Raw genomic sequence first — 13,360 nt, forward strand, 5'->3', positions numbered from 1 at the left:
GTAGGGGCATTGGTGCAGTGACTGGCGCAGGGTAGGGGTATTGGTGTAGTGGTTGGCACAGGGTAGGGGCATTGGTGTAGCGGTTGGCACAGGGTAGGGGCATTGGTGTAGTGACTGGCACAGGGTAGGGGCATTGGTGTAGCGGTTGGCACAGGGTAGGGGCATTGGTGTGGTGGTTGGCACAGGGTAGGGGCATTGGTGTGGTGGTTGGCACAGGGTAGGGGCATTGGTGTGGTGGTTGGCACAGGGTAGGGGCATTTGTGTGGTGACTGGCACAGGGTAGATGTATTAGTGTAGTGGTTGGCACAGGGTAGGGGCATTGGTGCAGTGGTTGGCGGCCTGATGATGAGGGTGCAGTTAATCATCCATGTTGGAGAAGACCAGGAGACTGTGCTGGGCGCCATTTTTCGCCCTCTCTTTCCAGTTCCCTTCCCCCGCACAGGACCATTATCAGGGATTGTTTATATTTGGCTCCGTCCTCCTCATACTTTGTGACCAGACAGATTGTCACCTCCTCCGGACTTTATATTAGGAAACTATTCCCTATGTGCCCCCCATAGTGCCCCCTCCCAACACTCTGAGCCCTGGTGAGGGGGCTCTAATCCTGGATGAAAGTAAATGGGACGTGTGAGGACAGATCTGCCCTGTGGTCCTTCCCGGGGGACACTCAGCAGCGAGGTGCAACCATCTGCAGAACACCCAATCCTGACCTGCAGAGCACACGCTCTATTCACTGCGGACTAGCAGAGTTGTAGGCCAGTCATGTCCATTGTGTAGTGCAGCAGTGTGAGCGTGGCAGGTGATCTCAGCTTTCACAGAGGTCGGTCTCGTTACAGTTGCGTTATTCCTACAGGAGTTAGCGCTGCGCGGTGACAAGGTCCCGTATTGTCCCCTCCTGATGTGGCGCTCTGACCTATATTCGTGGGCGCGTGTTCCCCTCGTGACCGCAAACATTAATAATCATCCGACAATTCCAGATGTTTACATTTTAAGCCTCCAAATATAAATAATTAATGATCCCTGTAACTGACAGCAAGCAGAGATCTTGAAATGCAAAGTCTGAAAGTTGTAAATGATGGGGATGTATTTACATAAGACAGGGCCGGCCCTTCAACAATAAAACAAACTGTGACATGAGTGACAACAAACGGGTCAGGTGACGGGGGCTGCGGACCCCATGGGCCTCGCATATCTGTGTCAGCGGGAGGAACCGTAACACTCCATCCATATCAATAGGGGGTCCGGTATCTGCTCAGCCCAAACCGGGGGGCACGGCCATCACTGAACTAAAACACCCCACCTATCCCCTGGGCAGTGTGTGACTGTTACTGTAATGGGGAAACTGTGTGACTGCCACTGTAATGGGGGCACGGTTATGGGGGCACTGTGTGGCTGTCACTGTTATGGGGGCACTGCGTGGCTGTCACTGTTATGGGGCACTGTGTGGCTGTCACTGTTATGGGGGCACTGTGTGGCAGTCACTGTTATGAGGGCACTGTGTGGCTGTCACTGTTATGGGGGCACTGTGTGGCTGTCACTGTTATGGGGCACTGTGGGGCAGTTACTGTTATGAGGGCACTGTGTGGCTGTCACTGTTATGAGGGCACTGTGTGGCTGTCACTGTTATGGGGGCACTGTGTGGCTGTCACTGTAATGGGGGCACGGTTATGGGGGCACTATGTGGCTGTTACTGTTATGGGGGCACTGTGTGGCTGTCACTGTTATGGGGGCACTGTGTGGCTGTCACTGTTATGGGGGCACTGTGTGGTTGTCACTGTTATGGGGACACTGTGTGGCAGTCACTGTTATGGGGGCACTGTGTGGCTGTCACTGTTATGGGGCACTGTGTGGATGTCACTGTTATGGGGGCACTGTGTGGCAGTCACTGTTATGGGGGCACTGTGTGGATGTCACTGTTATGGGGCACTGTGTGGCTGTCACTGTTATGGGGGCACTGTGTGGCTGTCACTGTTATGGGGGCACTGTGTGTCAGTCACTGTTATGAGGGCACTGTGGCTGTCACTGTTATGGGGCCACTGTGTGGCTGTCACTGTTATGGGGGCACTGTGTGGCAGTCACTGTTATGGGGGCACTGTGTGGATGTCACTGTTATGGGGGCACTGTGTGGCTGTCACTGTGTGGCTGTCACTGTTATGGGGGCACTGTGTGGCAGTCACTGTTATGGGGCACTATGTGGCTGTCACTGTTATGGGGGCACTATGTGGCTGTCACTGTTATGGGGGCACTATGTGGCTGTCACTGTTATGGGGGCACTGTGTGGCTGTCACTGTTATGGGGGCACTGTGTGGCTGTCACTGTTATGGGGGAACCATGGCTGTTTGTGTTATGGGGGCACTGTGTGGCTGTTTGTGTTATGGGGCACTGTGTGGCTGTCACTGTTATGGGGGCACTGTGTGGCTGTCACTGTTATGGGGGCACTGTGTGGCTGTCACTGTTATGGGGGCACTGTGTGGCTGTCACTGTTATGGCGGCACTATGTGGCTGTCACTGTTATGGGGGCACTGTGGCTGTCACTGTTATGGGGGCACTGTGGCTGTCACTGTTATGGGGGCACTATGTGGCTGTCACTGTTATGGGGGCACTGTGTGGCTGTCACTGTTATGGGGGAACCATGGCTGTTTGTGTTATGGGGGCACTGTGACTGTTTTTAACACTACTGATATCAATCTAATGTAATATACTATAATGATATTAGACTACAGTATGTTTTATCCCACACTGTAGTTTGACATAACATTATATTATATTACAGCTCATCATATCACACAATATACATATATGAACTTCTATTACACTACAGTAGATAACATGATATTATGTGACAGCCTATGACGTCAGTGCTGTGGTACATACAGTAGATGACCCCGCCCCCTCCTCCGCCCCGGGCCCGGTTATTGGTTGTCTCCCGGCCGCCTGTGTGTGTTATTATTCGAATATAAATATAGAGAGAAGGCGGCGGCGGCGGCAGGAGAAGAAGGAGAAGGAGGCCCGGGCGGCGGAGCAGCACACAGGTCAGCGCCACTGCAGAGCTCCGTGCAACCCCCGGCACCGTCCTGCACCCCCCCGCCGCTAACCAGCACCCTGCCTGCAACCCCCGGCACTATCCTGCACCCTGCCTGCAACCCCCGGCACCATCCTGCACCCTGCCTACAATACCTGGACGCTGTCCTGCACGCTCTGGATGCCATCTGACGCTCTTCTGCACGCTCTGGCCGCTATATGACGCTCTTCTGCATGCTCTGGATGCCATCTGACGCTCTTCTGCACGCTCTGGATGCCATCTGACGCTCTTCTGCATGCTCTGGATGCCATCTGACGCTCTTCTGCACGCTCTGGATGCCATCTGACGCTCTTCTGCACGCTCTGGATGCCATCTGACGCTCTTCTGCACGCTCTGGCCGCTATCTGACGCTCTTGAAGCCATCTCACGCTCTTGCCGCTGTCTGACGCTCTTCTGCATGCTATGGATGCCATCTGACGCTCTTCTGCACGCTCTGGCCGCTATCTGACGCTCTTCTGCACGACTTTTTGTGATTTTTGCTTTGCACAATGGAGATGGAGAAGCTGCTGAGTGAGTTCAGCTCCGGCCTCCCTGCTGCTGTCCTGTCCCGGCCCTCCACCCTGCTGCCCTGCGGCCGGAGCCTGCTGTACCCACACACCGGGGGGGTCCTGTCCCCGGTCACCAGCCTGGCCTTCACCATGAACCGGCTCACCGGCCTGGGGAGGTAAGAACACTGCTACATGTCTGTACAATGTGTATATATACTGGTGTATACTTGTCTATAGTGCTGTGTGTATATACTGGTGTATAGTGCTGTGTATATACTGGTGTATAGTGCTGTGTGTATATACTGGTGTATAGTGCTGTGTATATACTGGTGTATAGTGCTGTGTGTATATACTGGTGTATAGTGCTGTGTGTATATACTGGTGTATAGTGCTGTGTGTATATACTGGTGTATAGTGCTGTGTGTATATACTGGTGTATAGTGCTGTGTGTATATACTGGTGTATAGTGCTGTGTGTATATACTGGTGTATAGTGCTGTGTGTGTATATACTGGTGTATAGTGCTGTGTGTGTATATACTGGTGTATAGTGCTGTGTGTGTATATACTGGTGTATAGTGCTGTGTGTATATACTGGTGTATAGTGCTGTGTGTATATACTGGTGTATAGTGCTGTGTGTATATACTGGTGTATAGTGCTGTGTGTATATACTGGTGTATAGTGCTGTGTATATACTGGTGTATAGTGCTGTGTATATACTGGTGTATAGTGCTGTGTGTATATACTGGTGTATAGTGCTGTGTATATATACTGGTGTATAGTGCTGTGTGTATATACTGGTGTATAGTGCTGTGTGTATACTGGTGTATAGTGCTGTGTGTATATACTGGTGTATAGTGCTGTGTGTGTATATACTGGTGTATAGTGCTGTGTGTGTATATACTGGTGTATAGTGCTGTGTATATATACTGGTGTATAGTGTTGTGTGTGTATACTGGTGTATAGTGCTGTGTGTATATACTGGTGTATAGTGCTGTGTGTATATATATACTGGTGTATAGTGCTGTGTGTATATACTGGTGTATAGTGTTGTGTGTGTATACTGGTGTATAGTGCTGTGTGTATATACTGGTGTATAGTGCTGTGTATATACTGGTGTATAGTGTTGTGTGTGTATACTGGTGTATAGTGCTGTGTGTATATACTGGTGTATAGTGCTGTGTGTATATACTGGTGTATAGTGCTGTGTGTATATACTGGTGTATAGTGCTGTGTGTATATACTGGTGTATAGTGCTGTGTGTGTATATACTGGTGTATAGTGCTGTGTGTATATACTGGTGTATAGTGCTGTGTGTATATACTGGTGTATAGTGCTGTGTGTATATACTGGTGTATAGTGCTGTGTGTATATACTGGTGTATAGTGCTGTGTGTATATACTGGTGTATAGTGCTGTGTGTATATACTGGTGTATAGTGCTGTGTATATACTGGTGTATAGTGCTGTGTGTATATACTGGTGTATAGTGCTGTGTGTATATACTGGTGTATAGTGCTGTGTGTATATACTGGTGTATAGTGCTGTGTATATACTGGTGTATAGTGCTGTGTGTATATACTGGTGTATAGTGCTGTGTATATACTGGTGTATAGTGTTGTGTGTGTATATACTGGTGTATAGTGCTGTGTGTGTATATACTGGTGTATAGTGCTGTGTGTATATACTGGTGTATAGTGCTGTGTATATACTGGTGTATAGTGCTGTGTGTGTATATACTGGTGTATAGTGCTGTGTGTATATACTGGTGTATAGTGCTGTGTGTATATACTGGTGTATAGTGCTGTGTGTGTATATACTGGTGTATAGTGCTGTGTGTGTATATACTGGTGTATAGTGCTGTGTATATACTGGTGTATAGTGCTGTGTGTATATACTGGTGTATAGTGCTGTGTGTATATACTGGTGTATAGTGCTGTGTGTGTATATACTGGTGTATAGTGCTGTGTGTATATACTGGTGTATAGTGCTGTGTGTATATATACTGGTGTATAGTGCTGTGTGTATATACTGGTGTATAGTTCTGTGTGTATACTGGTGTATAGTGTTCTGTGTGTATACTGGTGTATAGTGCTGTGTGTATATACTGGTGTATAGTGCTGTGTATATACTGGTGTATAGTGCTGTGTGTGTATACTGGTGTATAGTGCTGTGTGTATATACTGGTGTATAGTGCTGTGTGTGTATACTGGTGTATAGTGCTGTGTGTGTATATACTGGTGTATAGTGCTGTGTGTATATACTGGTGTATAGTGCTGTGTGTATATACTGGTGTATAGTGCTGTGTATATACTGGTGTATAGTGCTGTGTATATACTGATGTATAGTGCTGTGTGTATATACTGGTGTATAGTGCTGTGTGTATATACTGGTGTATAGTGCTGTGTGTATATACTGGTGTATAGTGCTGTGTATATACTGGTGTATAGTGCTGTGTGTATATACTGGTGTATAGTGCTGTGTGTATATACTGGTGTATAGTGCTGTGTGTATATACTGGTGTATAGTGCTGTGTGTATATACTGGTGTATAGTTCTGTGTGTGTATATACTGGTGTATAGTGCTGTGTGTATACTGGTGTATAGTGCTGTGTGTGTATATACTGGTGTATAGTTCTGTGTGTATATACTGGTGTATAGTGCTGTGTGTATATACTGGTGTATAGTGCTGTGTGTATATACTGGTGTATAGTGCTGTGTGTATACTGGTGTATAGTGCTGTGTGTGTATATACTGGTGTATAGTTCTGTGTGTATATACTGGTGTATAGTGCTGTGTGTATATACTGGTGTATAGTGCTGTGTGTGTATATACTGGTGTATAGTGCTGTGTGTATATACTGGTGTATAGTGTTGTGTGTGTATACTGGTGTATAGTGCTGTGTGTATATACTGGTGTATAGTGCTGTGTGTGTATATACTGATGTATAGTGCTGTGTGTGTATATACTGGTGTATAGTGCTGTGTGTATATACTGGTGTATAGTGCTGTGTGTGTATATACTGGTGTATAGTGCTGTGTGTATATACTGGTGTATAGTGCTGTGTGTATATACTGGTGTATAGTGCTGTGTATATACTGGTGTATAGTGTTGTGTGTGTATACTGGTGTATAGTGCTGTGTGTGTATAGTGCTGTGTATATACTGGTGTATAGTGCTGTGTGTATACTGGTGTATAGTGCTGTGTGTATATACTGGTGTATAGTGCTGTGTGTATATACTGGTGTATAGTGCTGTGTGTATATACTGGTGTATAGTGCTGTGTGTATATACTGGTGTATAGTGCTGTGTGTATATACTGGTGTATAGTGCTGTGTGTATACTGGTGTATAGTGCTGTGTGTGTATATACTGGTGTATAGTGCTGTGTGTATATACTGGTGTATAGTGCTGTGTATATACTGATGTATAGTGCTGTGTGTATATACTGGTGTATAGTGCTGTGTGTATATACTGGTGTATAGTGCTGTGTGTATATACTGGTGTATAGTGCTGTGTGTATATACTGGTGTATAGTGCTGTGTGTGTATACTGGTGTATAGTGCTGTGTGTATACTGGTGTATAGTGCTGTGTATATACTGGTGTATAGTGCTGTGTATATACTGGTGTATAGTGCTGTGTATATACTGGTGTATAGTGCTGTGTATATACTGGTGTATAGTGCTGTGTATATACTGGTGTATAGTGCTGTGTGTGTATATACTGGTGTATAGTGCTGTGTATATACTGGTGTATAGTGCTGTGTGTGTATACTGGTGTATAGTGCTGTGTGTATATACTGATGTATAGTGCTGTGTGTATATACTGGTGTATAGTGCTGTGTGTATATACTGGTGTATAGTGCTGTGTGTATATACTGGTGTATAGTGCTGTGTGTATATACTGGTGTATAGTGCTGTGTGTGTATATACTGGTGTATAGTGCTGTGTGTATACTGGTGTATAGTGCTGTGTGTGTATATACTGGTGTATAGTGCTGTGTGTATATACTGATGTATAGTGCTGTGTGTATATACTGGTGTATAGTGCTGTGTGTATATACTGGTGTATAGTGCTGTGTGTATATACTGGTGTATAGTGCTGTGTGTGTATACTGGTGTATAGTGCTGTGTGTATATACTGGTGTATAGTGCTGTGTGTATATACTGGTGTATAGTGCTGTGTGTATATACTGGTGTATAGTGCTGTGTGTGTATATACTGGTGTATAGTGCTGTGTGTGTATATACTGGTGTATAGTGCTGTGTATATACTGGTGTATAGTGCTGTGTGTGTATATACTGGTGTATAGTGCTGTGTGTATATACTGGTGTATAGTGCTGTGTATATACTGGTGTATAGTGCTGTGTGTATATACTGGTGTATAGTGCTGTGTGTATATACTGGTGTATAGTGCTGTGTATATACTGGTGTATAGTGCTGTGTATATACTGGTGTATAGTGCTGTGTGTGTATATACTGGTGTATAGTGCTGTGTGTATATACTGGTGTATAGTGCTGTGTATATATACTGGTGTATAGTGCTGTGTGTGTATATACTGGTGTATAGTGCTGTGTGTGTATATACTGGTGTATAGTGCTGTGTGTGTATATACTGGTGTATAGTGCTGTGTGTATATACTGGTGTATAGTGCTGTGTGTATATACTGGTGTATAGTGCTGTGTGTATATACTGGTGTATAGTGCTGTGTGTGTATATACTGGTGTATAGTGCTGTGTGTGTATATACTGGTGTATAGTGCTGTGTGTGTATATACTGGTGTATAGTGCTGTGTGTATATACTGGTGTATAGTGCTGTGTGTGTATATACTGGTGTATAGTGCTGTGTGTATATACTGGTGTATAGTGCTGTGTATATACTGGTGTATAGTGCTGTGTGTGTATACTGGTGTATAGTGCTGTGTGTATATACTGGTGTATAGTGCTGTGTATATACTGGTGTATAGTGCTGTGTGTGTATATACTGGTGTATAGTGCTGTGTGTATATACTGGTGTATAGTGCTGTGTGTATATACTGGTGTATAGTGCTGTGTGTATATACTGGTGTATAGTGCTGTGTATATACTGGTGTATAGTGTTGTGTGTGTATACTGGTGTATAGTGCTGTGTGTATATACTGGTGTATAGTGCTGTGTGTGTATATACTGGTGTATAGTGCTGTGTGTATATACTGGTGTATAGTGCTGTGTGTATATACTGGTGTATAGTGCTGTGTGTGTATACTGGTGTATAGTGCTGTGTGTATATACTGGTGTATAGTGCTGTGTGTGTATATACTGGTGTATAGTGCTGTGTGTATATACTGGTGTATAGTGCTGTGTGTATATACTGGTGTATAGTGCTGTGTGTATACTGGTGTATAGTGCTGTGTGTGTATATACTGGTGTATAGTGCTGTGTGTATATACTGGTGTATAGTGCTGTGTGTGTATATACTGGTGTATAGTGCTGTGTGTATATACTGGTGTATAGTGCTGTGTGTATATACTGGTGTATAGTGCTGTGTGTATATACTGGTGTATAGTGCTGTGTGTATATACTGGTGTATAGTGCTGTGTGTGTATACTGGTGTATAGTGCTGTGTGTATATACTGGTGTATAGTGCTGTGTGTATATACTGGTGTATAGTGCTGTGTGTGTATATACTGATGTATAGTGCTGTGTGTGTATATACTGGTGTATAGTGCTGTGTGTATATACTGGTGTATAGTGCTGTGTATATACTGGTGTATAGTGCTGTGTGTGTATATACTGGTGTATAGTGCTGTGTATATACTGGTGTATAGTGCTGTGTGTATATACTGGTGTATAGTGCTGTGTGTATATATACTGGTGTATAGTGCTGTGTGTATATACTGGTGTATAGTGCTGTGTATATACTGGTGTATAGTGCTGTGTGTATATACTGGTGTATAGTGCTGTGTATATACTGGTGTATAGTGCTGTGTGTGTATACTGGTGTATAGTGCTGTGTGTATACTGGTGTATAGTGCTGTGTATATACTGGTGTATAGTGCTGTGTGTATATACTGGTGTATAGTGCTGTGTGTGTATACTGGTGTATAGTGCTGTGTGTATATACTGGTGTATAGTGCTGTGTATATATACTGGTGTATAGTGCTGTGTGTATATACTGGTGTATAGTGCTGTGTGTATATACTGGTGTATAGTGCTGTGTGTATATACTGGTGTATAGTGCTGTGTATATATACTGGTGTATAGTGTTGTGTGTATATACTGGTGTATAGTGCTGTGTATATACTGGTGTATAGTGCTGTGTGTATATACTGGTGTATAGTGCTGTGTATATACTGGTGTATAGTGCTGTGTGTATATACTGGTGTATAGTGCTGTGTGTGTATATACTGGTGTATAGTGCTGTGTATACTGGTGTATAGTGCTGTGTGTGTATATACTGGTGTATAGTGCTGTGTGTATATACTGGTGTATAGTGCTGTGTGTGTATATACTGGTGTATAGTGCTGTGTGTGTATATACTGGTGTATAGTGCTGTGTGTATACTGGTGTATAGTGCTGTGTGTGTATATACTGGTGTATAGTGCTGTGTGTGTATATACTGGTGTATAGTGCTGTGTGTATATACTGGTGTATAGTGCTGTGTGTATATACTGGTGTATAGTGCTGTGTGTGTATATACTGGTGTATAGTGCTGTGTGTGTATATACTGGTGTATAGTGCTGTGTATATACTGGTGTATAGTGCTGTGTGTGTATATACTGGTGTATAGTGCTGTGTGTATATACTGGTGTATAGTGCTGTGTGTATATACTGGTGTATAGTGCTGTGTGTATATACTGGTGTATAGTGCTGTGTGTATATACTGGTGTATAGTGCTGTGTGTATATACTGGTGTATAGTGCTGTGTGTATATACTGGTGTATAGTGCTGTGTGTATATACTGGTGTATAGTGCTGTGTGTGTATACTGGTGTATAGTGCTGTGTATATACTGGTGTATAGTGCTGTGTGTATATACTGGTGTATAGTGCTGTGTGTATATACTGGTGTATAGTGCTGTGTGTGTATATACTGGTGTATAGTGCTGTGTGTATATACTGGTGTATAGTGCTGTGTGTATATACTGGTGTATAGTGCTGTGTGTATATACTGGTGTATAGTGCTGTGTATATACTGGTGTATAGTGCTGTGTGTATATACTGGTGTATAGTGCTGTGTGTATATACTGGTGTATAGTGCTGTGTGTATATACTGGTGTATAGTGCTGTGTGTATATACTGGTGTATAGTGCTGTGTGTATATACTGGTGTATAGTGCTGTGTGTGTATACTGGTGTATAGTGCTGTGTATATACTGGTGTATAGTGCTGTGTACAGTATATACTGGTGTATAGTGCTGTGTATATACTGGTGTATAGTGCTGTGTGTATATACTGGTGTATAGTGCTGTGTGTATATACTGGTGTATAGTGCTGTGTGTATATACTGGTGTATAGTGCTGTGTGTATATACTGGTGTATAGTGCTGTGTGTGTATATACTGGTGTATAGTGCTGTGTGTATATACTGGTGTATAGTGCTGTGTGTGTATATACTGGTGTATAGTGCTGTGTATATACTGGTGTATAGTGCTGTGTATATACTGGTGTATAGTGCTGTGTATATACTGGTGTATAGTGCTGTGTGTGTATATACTGGTGTATAGTGCTGTGTGTATATACTGGTGTATAGTGCTGTGTATATACTGGTGTATAGTGCTGTGTACAGTATATACTGGTGTATAGTGCTGTGTATATACTGGTGTATAGTGGTGTGTGTATATACTGGTGTATAGTGCTGTGTGTGTATATACTGATGTATAGTGCTGTGTGTGTATATACTGGTGTATAGTGCTGTGTGTGTATATACTGGTGTATAGTGCTGTGTGTGTATATACTGGTGTATAGTGCTGTGTGTATATACTGGTGTATAGTGCTGTGTGTGTATATACTGGTGTATAGTGCTGTGTGTGTATACTGGTGTATAGTGCTGTGTATATACTGGTGTATAGTGCTGTGTGTGTATACTGGTGTATAGTGCTGTGTATATACTGGTGTATAGTGCTGTGTGTATATACTGGGTATAGTGCTGTGTATATACTGGTGTATAGTGCTGTGTGTATATACTGGTGTATAAGTGCTGTGTGTGTATATACTGGTGTATAGTGCTGTGTGTATACTGGTGTATAGTGCTGTGTATATACTGGTGTATAGTGCTGTGTGTATACTGGTGTATAGTGCTGTGTATATATACTGGTGTATAGTGCTGTGTGTATATACTGGTGTATAGTGCTGTGTGTATATACTGGTGTATAGTGCTGTGTGTATATACTGGTGTATAGTGCTGTGTGTATATACTGGTGTATAGTGCTGTGTGTGTATATACTGGTGTATAGTGCTGTGTGTGTATATACTGGTGTATAGTGCTGTGTATATACTGGTGTATAGTGCTGTGTGTGTATATACTGGTGTATAGTGCTGTGTGTATATACTGGTGTATAGTGCTGTGTATATACTGGTGTATAGTGCTGTGTGTGTATATACTGGTGTATAGTGCTGTGTATATATACTGGTGTATAGTGCTGTGTGTGTATATACTGGTGTATAGTGCTGTGTGTATATACTGGTGTATAGTGCTGTGTGTATATACTGGTGTATAGTGCTGTGTGTATATACTGGTGTATAGTGCTGTGTATATACTGGTGTATAGTGCTGTGTGTATATACTGGTGTATAGTGCTGTGTGTATATACTGGTGTATAGTGCTGTGTGTATATACTGGTGTATAGTGCTGTGTGTATATACTGGTGTATAGTGCTGTGTGTGTATACTGGTGTATAGTGCTGTGTGTGTATACTGGTGTATAGTGCTGTGTGTATATACTGGTGTATAGTGCTGTGTGTATATACTGGTGTATAGTGCTGTGTGTGTATATACTGGTGTATAGTGCTGTGTGTGTATATACTGGTGTATAGTGCTGTGTGTATATACTGGTGTATAGTGCTGTGTGTATATACTGGTGTATAGTGCTGTGTGTATATACTGGTGTATAGTGCTGTGTGTATATACTGGTGTATAGTGCTGTGTGTATATACTGGTGTATAGTGCTGTGTGTATATACTGGTGTATAGTGCTGTGTGTATACTGGTGTATAGTGCTGTGTGTATATACTGATGTATAGTGCTGTGTGTGTGTATACTGGTGTATAGTGCTGTGTGTGTATATACTGGTGTATAGTGCTGTGTGTATATACTGGTGTATAGCGCTGTGTGTATATACTGGTGTATAGTGCTGTGTGTATATACTGGTGTATAGTGCTGTGTGTATATACTGGTGTATAGTGCTGTGTGTATATACTGGTGTATAGTGCTGTGTGTATATACTGGTGTATAGTGCTGTGTGTGTATACTGGTGTATAGTGCTGTGTGTATATACTGGTGTATAGTGCTGTGTGTGTATACTGGTGTATAGTGCTGTGTATATACTGGTGTATAGTGCTGTGTACAGTATATACTGGTGTATAGTGCTGTGTATATACTGGTGTATAGTGGTGTGTGTATATACTGGTGTATAGTGCTGTGTGTATATACTGGTGTATAGTGCTGTGTATATACTGGTGTATAGTGCTGTGTGTGTATACTGGTGTATAGTGCTGTGTGTGTATATACTGGTGTATAGTGCTGTGTATATACTGGTGTATAGTGCTGTGTACAGTATATACTGGTGTATAGTGCTGTGTATATACTGGTGTATAGTGGTGTG

At 43.1% G+C, this 13,360-nt stretch overlaps 1 protein-coding gene across 2 annotated transcripts in view; it reads left to right on the forward strand.

Annotated features, from left to right (window-relative positions):
* Positions 1-2,919: 2,919 nt before the first annotated feature.
* LOC142710333 (M-phase inducer phosphatase 2-like) overlaps positions 2,920-13,360 on the forward strand; it is a 35,980-nt gene continuing 25,539 nt past the window's right edge. Inside the window, exons 1-2 of one of the 2 annotated variants that reach the window (XM_075848548.1) lie at positions 2,920-3,032; positions 3,577-3,746. In XM_075848548.1, coding sequence (XP_075704663.1) covers positions 3,577-3,746 — 170 coding nt within the window. In that variant the 5' untranslated portion in view covers positions 2,920-3,032. Of the gene's footprint in view, positions 3,033-3,570; positions 3,747-13,360 lie in introns of those variants that run through there. The other variant, XM_075848547.1, reaches the window with a different exon arrangement.

Source organism: Rhinoderma darwinii, unplaced genomic scaffold (genome assembly GCF_050947455.1).
Source record: "Rhinoderma darwinii isolate aRhiDar2 unplaced genomic scaffold, aRhiDar2.hap1 Scaffold_4233, whole genome shotgun sequence".
Taxonomy (NCBI): Eukaryota; Metazoa; Chordata; class Amphibia; order Anura; family Rhinodermatidae; genus Rhinoderma; species Rhinoderma darwinii.